Genomic DNA, 13,283 nt, shown 5'->3' on the forward strand with positions numbered 1-13,283 from the left:
TACACGACTACAGAAAAAAAAAGAAATTGACCGATTGCTATAATGAAGACAAAACCATGAAAAACAGTTATTGACTCGAATGAAGCTTATGCAAGGTTGCCCTAAATATATCCACGCTCCAAAGCAAACTCCGAGCTCGGGCAAATGCATAATTCTGGTATTGATATTTAAGTGAGATGTTTAGCTATTGAAATTTAATGCCCAAAGCCATGGCACAAGCCTTTATCTTTCCCATGAATAGCGTCGCAGTGAACATATTTGCAAGATGTTTCAGCGCGCGAACAAAGGGAAAAGGACAGGGTAGACAGAAAGAGCGCTGACTTCCAACAAACTTTATTTCACAGAGTGGCAAGACTATATACTGCTAAAAAAGATGATAACAGAGCATGAAAATAAAATGCAAGCCTAATCTACACATCAGTAACAAATCACGTGTGACGGGTCCTCTATTGCCTAAAAGCCCAGCTAGGTAATCACGTTCAGCCTGTGATAAAGCAATCGATGATGTGCTTACACATTGATCTCCTAGCAAGTGTATTTTTTCGGCTTCGATAATTTCTCAGGTACATTACCTGACATTAACTGGAAATGAAACAACTTCCGCATACGTCAGCAGTAATTTTTCCCGCTCACGCTGTTCTTAAAATGGAAGCTGTTTTATAATAAATATGTCAGATGTGAAGGTAATACGCGATGATGCCGGAAACGCGTGTATGAACAGGTGAAAGAAAAAGCACCTTGGCGAAAAAAAGACCAGCCATGGATATGAAAGGCATGGAATGGTTGCCTTAAGTATACCAGCTAAATTTAGAACAAATAAAGAGGAAAAGCAAGGGCTCGCTTTTGTTTGCTAGCAACAATAGTGAGAAAAAAGGTGACAACAAAGAACTGGAAAGTAGATTGTGCAGAATTTTACTGATTACTATTTAAATGCGAATAAATTAAAGTGGTGCTAAAAGATACATGGCGCTGGAACAGTCCAAACCTCCAAAAGCTAAACTTTAATTACGTTTGGCCCTACGGTCCTCCCTCTTTCACCAAATCGGACTAATATTATGAAAATTTTTGTTTCGGTGAGTTCAAGCTAACTGAAGCACATATCGCACATTTTTTTTTCTGTGTGACAAAACCATGTTTTTGTTAGGTGCAGGAACCATTGCCACGGCTTTTTACTCAGCGCCAATGAGTTTTGAACGCCTCGTCACTTATATCAAGAAGACGATGGTGTGAGCAAGGTTTCTTTTAACACGAATGAGAAATCCACAGTTGATTACAAGATAGTTTTTTACAGTGGGTTAAAGCTCCAACATCGATAAAAAACATTTCTAGTGGGTTTCACTGATGTGTTATTGCACATTTGTGCAATCATCAATACCGAAAATGTGACGTTATTTCGGGGCTGATATTTGAAACTCTAGCAGACATAATATTTCACGAAAGTATAAAAGAATTGAATGTAAAATGTTACATATTCCACTTAATGGAGCTTCACCTAAATACATTTGTTTGCTTCCTCGTCTCTCTCTTTAATTTTTTGTTCTTCTTTATGTTGCACAGTTATAATAATATCGTGGAATGGCTAAACAATTCATTTTCAACATTTTTCTTCAGTAAGTCATATATTTTCCTCAACAAGGCACCGTAGGATCCATGACCTAAACCCTGAAGTGGATTCCACAAAGATGCTCGGGAACGTACCAATCAACCAATAATAACTCAAAAATGATTATTTATTACCTAGAAATGAAACGTGGAAGCAAGCGTAGAAGCCACGACTCTGCCGTGGTCCTACGCATCAGGACCATATGTGAAAGAACAAAAATAGTAATTTGGTCATATGCAAGAATACCATATCCCTTATACGAACCAGCGCATTTCGTTTTGCCTTTTATAAAGATATGGGGACATCTATACGAGACACTTTCTCTCAGCTGAAAGGGCTATAGGCGAAAAAGTCACATCTAACAAACAAAAAAAAAGGTCGGTTACAACAAAGTACTCTCGGTTCTATTGACCATTTTACCTAAGACATGCGTGCGCCGCAATCTTGAGCTGTTAAACTGAAGTTTTCTTTGTTTTTGTGTATTGCGACCTGAAATATTAACGTAATAAAACATCACATGCAGCAATTCAACAATTTTCATGCGCGAATGTCTTGCGTAACAGTGCTCGTGTAGTTGTTAAAAAATGCAACACAGAAATGCAACAGCCCAGCATGGCGGTACACAGACCCACCCGTAAGGTAGACCATATACACAGCAGACACCTGTAAAGATATTGTACTAAGTTCCAGTATCACCCTGCAGATCGTGTATTTTACCAGGACAATCATATATTGCCTACTAGGAACAGCCCGGGCCACTTTGAAGAATATAAAATGCTCTGCGAAACTTTACCATTTGCCGCGCGAAACTGCAATTCGGCATGTGTTCCAGTGAGTCCCTGCAGTAGGTAACCAGGAGTCCTTCATGTCAGCTAGCTTTTTTTTTTTTTTGTCAGATATAATTCTTTACCTTCTTCTCGTTCTGTTACAACCGGCCCCCGCTGTCAGCGGTAGACATGACACCCCACCTGTATTAGCGCCTTGAATTGAGCTGATTAGTATGTACTGATACAGGACTAGAACTGGACTGCACAAGAGGACACAAACAGTTCTAGCGCCCTGTTCTAGCGATGTTCCTGCAATCAATGTCGAATCGGGAAATCATATTCTGAACCCGTGCTCTAAGTTTGGATGACACTGCTATTGCATTTCTAAACTTCATCAAAGCCGCTAAAAATAGAAAGTTTGGCAACTTTTAAACGCTTGCAGGTTCCACACAAATGAAAAAGCTCTAAATATATTTTCCTTCAGAAGTTGCACATATGTGTACGATTTCTGGTGCAGACATATACACCTTCGTGCTTTAGCGGTTGTAGAGTTGCACTGTGGCGTAGGCAAAAATTTTTGCTCACGTGGTGCAACAATACTTTATGCTTCGTACATGCGTTAGCACATTTTCGTGTGTGTATACACAGGCAAAATGAAGAATTTTCAGGAAAGGGTGTGAGCCCCCATCCTCTCACTGCTAACGTTCTTCCACCACGGCTAAACCTCCGCATTACACTGTTTTTCATGTTAGAAGATGCCAATTTGATTCCCCGTAACTATGACTCTGTTTCGATAGAACAAGGTGCAAAGGTACCCAGACACATAACAAGTACGTTACAATGTTATGTCGGGATAATTGAATTTAGTACCGATAACCATGGCACAGATCTGGCCGTTGATCTTGCACTTTCTGTGCGATATTTTGCCGCAATACTCTAGCAGATTTTCACTTGCCTGTCACTGTCGCTCTGCGCCTGTGGGTGTTGTTTTTGTGTGAACGCATGCTTATGTGGGTGTGTGTAGGTGCGTGCCTGCTTGGGCATTTATTTTATTTTTGGCACCAGTGGTAAAACGTTATTTTTTACTCATGCACTTATTAACAGTCACGAGGTACGGTTAGTGGGACAAGAAAATTATTACTAAAACAATCAAATTTATTACACATCACAAAAGTAGCTGATGTAGTAAAATAAATCAACGTGCCCAAACATATTTTTTGAGCTAGCGCGCAACGGCATCACATTAAGCCGGGTCGCTTCAGAACACAAAAAATTAGGATAACATGGTTACGTTCTTTTGAGACTCTTGAAACTTTATTACAGCGTGGGGTATTTATAGCGCAGGATATAGAAATTTCGAAACGGTCCTGTGCTAATCCTCACTGAAAACAAATTTCCGGAAGCACAGGCAAACTGTTTCAAAATAAGAAAAAAGAAGGAGAATGTCCCACGCACTAAAGAGCTTTTTGATAAATTCAGTACCTCACTAATTTCTGTGAGCAAGGAGGTTTCACTCAACTGAGGGCTTTTTTTTCTCACGTAATCACTACGAATGCATTCACCCTGTTTTCAACAATTATTTCTAGCTTCTCTCTTTCATTGCGTAGCCACTGGTGACGGCAGAGTACGCCAATTAGTACAAAATGTCTTCTTAGAAATTTTCGCAGGGTTTGCAATGCGCCATTACTAGGCGGAACACTGTACGAAACAGTCAAGACAAAACAAAGGCACGTGTAGCTTGTGGATTGGAATAAGTACTTTTCGAAGACTTGTGTTGAAAGTCTGTCGACTGTTACAAACATAAAATAAACATTGATAACGTGCCAATCAGTGACCTACTTCTTTGAAGAAGCGGATAGGCACAAAGCAGATAAACAACAAGAAAACTATTTTTCATCATTTCTTACATTACAGGCATCGCTATATGAACACTTTCGACTACTTTTCATTAGCCCGAAAATCCCGAAAAGTATGTCAGCTGCACGAAGTTGGAAAAGAAAGACAGGAAGCATTAAGCATTAAAAGTACTGAGTAGGTGGGGCCTCTCGTCTATGGTGTTTCTTCTTTGTAAAGATATATATATATATATATATATATATATATATATATATATATATATATATATATATATATATATATATAATAAGGGAGAGAAGTGCATACCTAAGGGCTCGTATTTCCGTGTTTTAACACTGTATTAATGAGATATAACAGACAGTAATGGCAAAGAATGTACAGGGGAAGTTATTAGAACCAATGGAATGTAAATAAGAAGAAAGAAGAAAGAAAAGTGGATGAAAAAAATACCAGCTGTGAGCAGGAATCGAACCTACGACTTTCGAATAACGCGTTCGATGCTCTAACCACTGAGCCATCACAGCTTTTTTTTTTCTTTATTGTACTGAGCTATCACTGAGCTATCACAGCGGCCGCTCCTCCATCCACTTTTTGGGGTTTATATGTGAATTTAGAAGTAGAAGTGACAGTCAGCGCCATCTATAAGCCAAACAACGAGTGTGAAAACACTCTTATTCGCATATTTGGTGTCACGTAGCACGTGAACTTATTATGAGCGGGCAGCTGATTAATTGTCCCTCTTATACAACCTAAACACACAAAGTCTGCCAGTACGAGACCCTCGTTCAATTAAATAAGGGAGAGAAGTGTATACCTAAGGGCTCGTATTTCCGTGTTTCAACACAATATTAATGAGATATAACAGACAGTAATGGCAAGGAATGTACAGGGGAAGTTATTAGAACCAATGGAATGTAAATAAAAAGAAAGAAGAAAGAAAAGTGGAAGGTCGTAGGTTCGATTCCTGCTCACAGCGGGTAATTTTTTATCCACTTTTCTTTCTTCTTTCTTTTTATTTACATTCCATTGGTTCTAACAACTTATATTGTACATTCCTTGCCATTACGGTCTGTTATATCTCATTATCATTGTGTTAAAACACGGAAATACGAGCCCTTAGGTATACACTTCTCTCCCTTATCTCATTGAACGAAAGTCTCGTACTGGCAGACTTGGTGTGTTTAGGTTGTATAAGAGGGACAATTAATCAGCTGCCCGCTAATAATAAGTTCACGTGCTACGTGACGCCAAACATGCGAATAAGAGTGTTTTCACACTCGTTGTTTGGCTTATAGATGGCGCTGACTGTCACTCCTACTTCTAAATTCACATATAAACCCCAAAAAGTGGATGGAGGGATGGCCGCTGTGATAGCTCAGTGGTTAGAGCATCGAACGCGTTATTCGAAGGTCGTAGGTTCGATTCCTGCTCACAGCTGGTAATTTTTTTTATCCACTTTTCTTTCTTCTTTCTTCTTATTTACATTCCATTGGTTCTAATAACTTCCCCTGTACATTCCTTGGCATCACTGTCTCTTATATCTCATTATATATATATATATATATATATATATATATATATATATATATACATATATATATATATATATATATATATATATATATATATATTCAGTCGTTAGCTGTTCCGACTAGATACTGTATCTCCCTCTTCCCCACTACTATATATATGGAAAAGGAGTGTATACCTAAGGGCTCGTTTTTCTGTGTTTTGACACAATATTATTGAGTTCTAACAGAAAATTATGGCAAAGAATGCATAGGGGGAATTTATTAGAACCAGTGTAATATAAATAGGAAGAAAGAAAGGTGGCAGAAAAATAACCTGTTGTGAGCAGGAACCGAACCTACTACCTTCGAATAACGCGTTCGATGCCCTAACCACTGAGCTATCAGGGCGGCCATCCCCCATCCACTGTTTTGGCTTCATATGTGAATTTAAACGTGGAAGTGTCAATCAGCGCCATCTGTAGTCAAGCGGCGAGTGTGAAACACCCTTTTATGAGCCTGTGTGGCGTCACGCAGCGCGTGAACTTATTATGAGATGTCAGCTCACCAATAGTACCTCGAATACCCCCTAACGGCACCAGGTCTGCCACCTGAGACCCTCGTTAATGAATAAGGGAAAAAAGTGTATACTTAAGGGCTCGTTTTACCGAGTTTTGACACAATATTAATGAGGTCTGATTGATTTATATGTGGGTTTTACATCCCAAAACCACCATGTGATTATGAGAGATGCCGTAGTGGAGGGCTCCGGGAATTTCGACCACCAGGGGTTCTTTAACGTGCACCCAAATCTGAGCACACGGGCCTACAACGTTTCCGCCTCAATAGTAATGAGGTATGACACACATAATGCCAAGGAATGTATATGGGAACTTATTAGAACCAATGTAATGTAAATAAGAAGAAAGAAAATTGGGTGAAAAAATAATAACCTGCCGTGAGCAGGGGTACATCACCCCTACACACACACACACACACACACACACACACACACACACACACACACAGATATATATATATGTATATATTTGTGTGTATATCCCATACCTATATATATATATATATATATATATATATATAGGTATGGGATATAGCACCACGGGAGCGTTGTCAACAAAGATGAATATATTTATTTTCCAACAGTTTCGGGAGGGGTCCTCCCTTCATCAGGGATGAGTTATACTAACAAGAACTTCCAAACTTCGTTGCTGCCGCGTCCCTCTCGCTTTGAAAGATGTTTGCCAGGGTGAGAGGGAACTAAAAAAAAGGGAAAAAACAAAAAAAAACAAAAAAAGAGGGAAAAAAGACGAAAAAGAAAAAGAAAGAAAAGAAAGAACGTAAAAAAGAGGAAGAACCACTGTCAACACTGAGAACGAAACCAACTGTCCGTGTATGTCCACATACGCTTCTTATCACGTGCTGTCCAGTTCTCGACGTGTGTCGGGCCACCCAAGATTGTCCTCGCGGTGCCGGGAGGGTCCGTGATGGCGTGCGGCGTGTGTAAAGGAAGGGTTTCCCCTAATGGGGAAAACCATTAAGGGGAAACCTCCCGAAACCTCCCGAAACTGTTGGGAAATAAATATATTTATCCTTGCTGACAACGCTCCCGTTGTGCCATATCCCTTACCTTTACGAACACCAACTGGCCCATTGAATTATTACTCCAACACACACACACACACACACACACACACACATATATATATATATATATATATATATATATATATATATATATATATATATATATATATATATATATATATATACATTGGGGTGATGTACCACGTTGCAAGTTCCAGTTTTATGGCTTTGTTCAAATTTGGCACAATGTAGGAAAAACGGGAAAAGAAGTATTGTTGCATATGATTTACGTATTCAAGTAGAGACAAAATAATGCAACAATCAACGTTGCCAGCTGACCGATTGAATATTGAACATGTTATTGAGTGGAGACAGCTAGAGGACACATTTGTATTGAAGAGCCACAGGCAGTCTCGCGTCTACATAGTTCCACATGGCAGAAATCTTCTAGCACGCCTGCGCTCCAAGATAGCCCGCTGCTAAGTTTAATTCCACTTTGTTTGATTACACATGCACGGTGGTGATGATGGACACAATGTTTCTCCTTCCATTGACGAGCAGTCATTGCTTCTTCTAGCCTACCAGCAATAAAAGAGCAACCTTTAATGTCTCTACCTATGCCTACTTTCCTTTGTCAGAATAAACGCAATACGTAACTGCCGAGGCCCTACACTCTACTTCCAACCTTTACCTCCGGAACAGAGGATCAGTTGCGGACACTCGTGAGAAGCACGTGGTTGCTAAAATTGTATTTGGATGCCCTGCAATGCTTCTTTTATGTTTAGGGACGAAGCTCCTTAGGGTGTGGATCATTTCCTCCTCTTTATAGTATGTTGTAGTCCACTTCTTGTTAGTTTTGAGAAGGACTCACAAGATAGCATCATGTGTATATGGAATTGGAAATATTATTACTAGCGGGTGTTAGCGGGTTTCGTATAGTTGATGATTAAAGAGGATATCCGGTGATGTTATATTGAGAAATTCACAGCATGTCCACGGAGTGAATGAATGGGGTGAAGCGTCCGTGTGCCCATCTGATGTGTGCTCAAGTGTAATAGGAGTGGATGGACGGACTGATGGACATACATACATACATACATACATACATACATACATACATACATACATACATACATACATACATACATACATACATACATACATACATACATACATACATACATACATACATACATACATACATACATGCATGCATGCATACATACATACATACATACGCTTCACCCCACTCATCAGCATTGCCTCCACGTATGTGGTGTGAATTTTTTAGAAACGTGCAGTGGTAGGGTAACTTTGTCCTCCCTAAAGCAGAACCCCGTGCGCGCCTTTGGCTAGAATTCTTTGAGGATATGTGGTGTTTTAAACGTCTCAAGGCCGGCTCGGTGACGTACGCTGACATCGCACTATTCACGAGGCTCCAGCAAACCGCCTCTGTCGAAATGCGACCACCACGGCTGGGATCGAACCCGTGACTTTAGGGTCAGCAACCGAGCAGTAGCACCCGAAACGCCACGCCATCGCGGCGGACGAGTAGAGATAATTTGCAAAGCAAAGGCTTTCTTTTAAATCAAATGTGCGGCACGCTATCATCAGCTAGTTTTCTTGGCTTTGTGTTAGCATATGTAAGGAGGCATCATATGTAAAGAGAGTGACTTTTTTAATTTCGAAGCATTTCTTACCGAACTGCGGTGACTTTGAGAATATCTATCTATCTATCTATCTATCTATCTATCTATCTATCTATCTATCTATCTATCTATCTATCTATCTATCTATCTATCTATCTATCTATCTACCTATCTATCTAGACGTTTACGTTTGGGTGCTCTCGTGGTCACCCTCTTAACTTGGCGTGAACCAAAATTAGCATGGGAGGGTAAGATGGCTTGACGAATATGACATGATGGTCAAGGCATGAAATATGTCACAATCCCGTCGCTTATGTCGTCAAACACTTCCCGTCAGACAGCGGCACATAACCACGGGCGGGTATATATATATACCCAGGAAGGACGAGAACACACATGGGCAATTTTAACGTGTGAGCATCAAGCAATACCCGACATCGGTAGCGTCAACCCAACAAAGGCCTAGAATAAATGTCAGTGTTAAGAAAAGCCTGACGTAGGCAGCGTTGACCCCCGACGAATGCAAATAATGGATTTCAGGGTTCCATCAAGAATCGAACCCAAACATTCTGTGTGGCAGTCAAGCATTCTACCACACAGCTACGCCAGGTCTCGGTACTACTTTTCAAATAGGCGCTAATCTTCGTGAATACGTTAATATTGCAGTGATGCATACCCAATTTTATAAACATTACATCTGCACTCTTTTCATACAGCCGTCACGTCGGGTTATCGTAAAATGTTGTTAGGTGTCATGCGCTGAAGTTGATTTTTGCAGCAGTGTCCAGGGCTGGCATCTTCGGGAGCATCGAAGCCTTATATTAGCTTCTGGTAGGTCAATTACGCATGTTCCAGTTGACATAGTTTCGCAAGTGCAAACAACTGGTTCGCTAAACAACTACAACTCTTCAACACACGCCTGTACGTGCAACCTTTGTACATATACTAGCGTCAATTCACGACGTTACGCTCAATATTAAAAAAATTGCAACACGGTCTCTTTCCCTCCGCATGCTTCGCATAGCGTCTATTCCCAGGTACGTAGGATCTGTCAATCTTTCTTTGCTTGATGTTAAATAACAATCAATTGTTGATGACTACCAATCGTGTGATTTGCGCGATTTCTCCAGCGCATACCACCCTACCCCACCAGTCGCCCACGGCCGTACACTAGGGGAGGCTGTCATCAGCGGACGGCAAACACAGCGGTGTTGGAGCCATCGCTGGTGATCAAGCTTGTTCGGAATGATCAACATTGTTTTGTCGGGTGTAGCAGGCGTGAAATTGCCTTCCTTTTAATATAACCGCCCACTTTTCCATCAAGATGTTTTTATTTTATTGCGCTCCAGGACGAATGCCCGCTGCACAGCTTTGCCTCCCTGTAAATACATCCAACAAAGTGGTTATGAAGATTGCTCCTGAGTATTGGTTATTTCTACCACTTGATCATGTTGCTCGGTCACATTTTCTACTCTTGGTCTTCTTATGCCGTTCTTTTGATCCTCTAGGTTGTCCTAGATACAAAGGAAACCTTTTCAGGGATTGACTTTTTTTTTCTTTACGACGCAGTCAAAGGACAAAAAAAATTTGCGTCGATAAGTCGTGAGCGATGGCATTTAATTTATGAAAGAAAGCGTCGTTCGAAATGGTTGATTCGATTTAAAATTGTGAGCGGCCCAGTGCATACAGTATCTAACATCTAAAGAAAATCCTATTTTTTGAAACTAGCAAAGTCAAGTGGCGGCACACGGCTATGATGGACAAACGGAAGCTATCACAACTGGGGCACTGCTGTCTTCGTTCCGTCCAGATGCTGCCTATAAGGGATCTGTGGCTCCCAAAGATGCACTGTATACGCCTCCACTGGGATTTCTCCACGGGCAGGGAGGTTAACTAGCCGAGGATAGCTGGTTTGCTACCCTACACGTGGGAAAGTGATGAGGGAGGTTGAAACGGAGAGTTGAATGAGTGGAGAGAGAAATATAGCACATACCATAGCCCACACACAAATATGCACTCAGTGAGACGTCCATAACGCTGGCGTGGTATGCAAGACACCCGTAACACAGAAGCAAGGCATGTTTTTGGGCTCGTCAGTTATTCATAGTTTTAAAAAAAAGTAACTGTGCGATGACAATAGGAGAAGAATATGTGTGCCTTTCCACATTCGTCCGGTCTTACTCGCACAGTTGAAACTCGTTTTGGAACCTTTTCTACCACTGCACACTAATGTTACACGGGCTAGTATTCGTCATCATCAGCCTGACTACGCCCACTGCAGGACAAACAAAGGCCGTGTTCAGCCAGTCAACTTGGTCCTGTGCTTGCTGCTGCCACTTAATACCGGCAAACTTCCTAAACTCATCTGCCCACCCAAGTTTCTGTCTCCCCCCCCCCCCCCACCCATTCACCTTCTCTGGGAATCCAGTCAGATGGACGTGGGCTGGGTACGTAGCGCGTAGGCAGGGTAACCACTAGTGTTCAAAGATGAAGCAAATACAGCTATAAACGATAATAGGATGCCACACCTTGCTCTCATTGGTACCACGCAGATGCAAGTATAGAAGGACGGTACAATACATGGAGTTTGTGTGACAACTGAATGACCACCTGTGATGAATGCAGACTGGGAGGACTCTTCTATCGTGCGGCCGTTTCCTTTCCGAGCCGTGCTTCTGCTGTCGCCTCGCGTGCCCTCTGACGAGCACTATGGCCGTTTCTCGGAGGCAGTGCTGAGCTACGCCGGCACCCAACCGCTTTGCATACCAATGCACACCGAGCTCAAGTTTAAGGCAAGTACTTCATAAAGCCTACTAATTTTATTTTTTTAAGAAAAGGGGGATGAGGGGAGTGAGGTGGTAGGTGCGAAAGAAGAAAATTATTATGCAGTTGTTATTACCATTACTTTTTTGCGTCGGCCGTTATTCTCAGAGGCGACTACACGTACAGGGAAGTCTCTCGGTCCAATGACGTAGTTGTGTGAAGACTTTACTACTGTTTTTCCGAATATCCGGCTATTTTCATATCCACAATTGTTCTGTTTTTTTCTTGTATCATGAATGGAAATTATTAGCTACAAAATAGTATATAATCTCATATGAGTCATCGCCTAAGAGGAGTTTCATGTTGCATGCTAATGCACACTTTAACGGTGTCTCAATCTCATTTATATAAAACTAACACCTTATATGCACATTATCGGAATTCATACTTCTTCACAAGTCTGTTGTTTATTATTCTGGCGTTGACGAACAATTTCAGACCTGTATTCACCTCTGTAAAGATCCAAGCTTAAAATATGATGAACATTTAAAACCTTACTCTTAGCATAACGTTCTCAAATACCGTTTTACGGCTAGATTTTTTTTAGTCACTATGCGTTAAATAGCTGCAGTCTGGGTCCTAGGTGTGCTTGCAGAGGGAGTTGTTATGTCCAACTAAATCGGTTGAGGCGGCAGTTGTTCGCCATACTTTCAATAGATAGTGCGATGAGAAATGCACATGTACGCAAAGGGATAATACGAACATGTGTTTTGACGCGCCAAAGGGCGCATATTAGCAGCCCGCTATATGAATGAGAAAATACTTGCTGCGCTGTGCGCACACTAAAAAGTAGCAACTAGAGGTTATTAATTACTGATGGTCGATTGCACTTCCTAGCTAGTTCTGAATATTTCTTTAGTTTTCTTACTCAAAAACGCTTGCTGCACTTTTATTCAAATCGGTTATAATTGTGAGGTGAGGTGGTTTGGAGAACTTGAGTTTGAGTTTGTCAGGAACACCAGTAAAAAAGTGGCGTTGAAGAGGGCTAGATCATGAGTGCCGGGAATGCTGAGCTTTACGAGATCATGAAGTGCAGAGCGTGAAAGTGGTCAAGTGATGAAAACAAAAAACGTACGGCACAAAAGCTGACGGGCAACTCAATTCTATTTTGGCAGCACGAAGCAAATATGTACTGTACGTGCTTTCGTCACCCACTGTTCGAATTCCCAATTAATACTATAGAAAATGTTCACAGTCGCACACGTTCATGAAGCATCGTATAAATTAGCAATGATCTTCGATTACCAGCTTTATGATTTCACTACAACAGTGAGGTCGGCACAGGCACATTTAAGCAATTTATTTCCAGTATTTCTTTTCTATGAGATAACGACTTTTATAGTCACTACGAAAACACTTAGGTAATGTAGCAGCACTTTCCGTAAACCAATCTAGGGACACCTGCGAACACTCAGATAAGTGATAGTACAATGCCCACTTCACTTATTGCATCTTCCTCGGGTACTCGCAG

At 41.1% G+C, this 13,283-nt stretch overlaps 1 protein-coding gene across 1 annotated transcript in view; it reads left to right on the forward strand.

The window, feature by feature from the left end:
- LOC142767858 (guanylate cyclase 32E-like) overlaps nt 1-11,796 on the forward strand; it is a 288,413-nt gene extending 276,617 nt beyond the window's left edge. The window contains exon 7 of the mRNA XM_075870104.1: nt 11,615-11,796. Coding sequence (XP_075726219.1) covers nt 11,615-11,796 — 182 coding nt within the window. The remainder of the gene's footprint in view (nt 1-11,614) is intronic.
- Nucleotides 11,797-13,283: the final 1,487 nt, after the last annotated feature.

Source organism: Rhipicephalus microplus, chromosome 7 (genome assembly GCF_043290135.1).
Source record: "Rhipicephalus microplus isolate Deutch F79 chromosome 7, USDA_Rmic, whole genome shotgun sequence".
Classification (NCBI taxonomy): domain Eukaryota; kingdom Metazoa; phylum Arthropoda; class Arachnida; order Ixodida; family Ixodidae; genus Rhipicephalus; species Rhipicephalus microplus.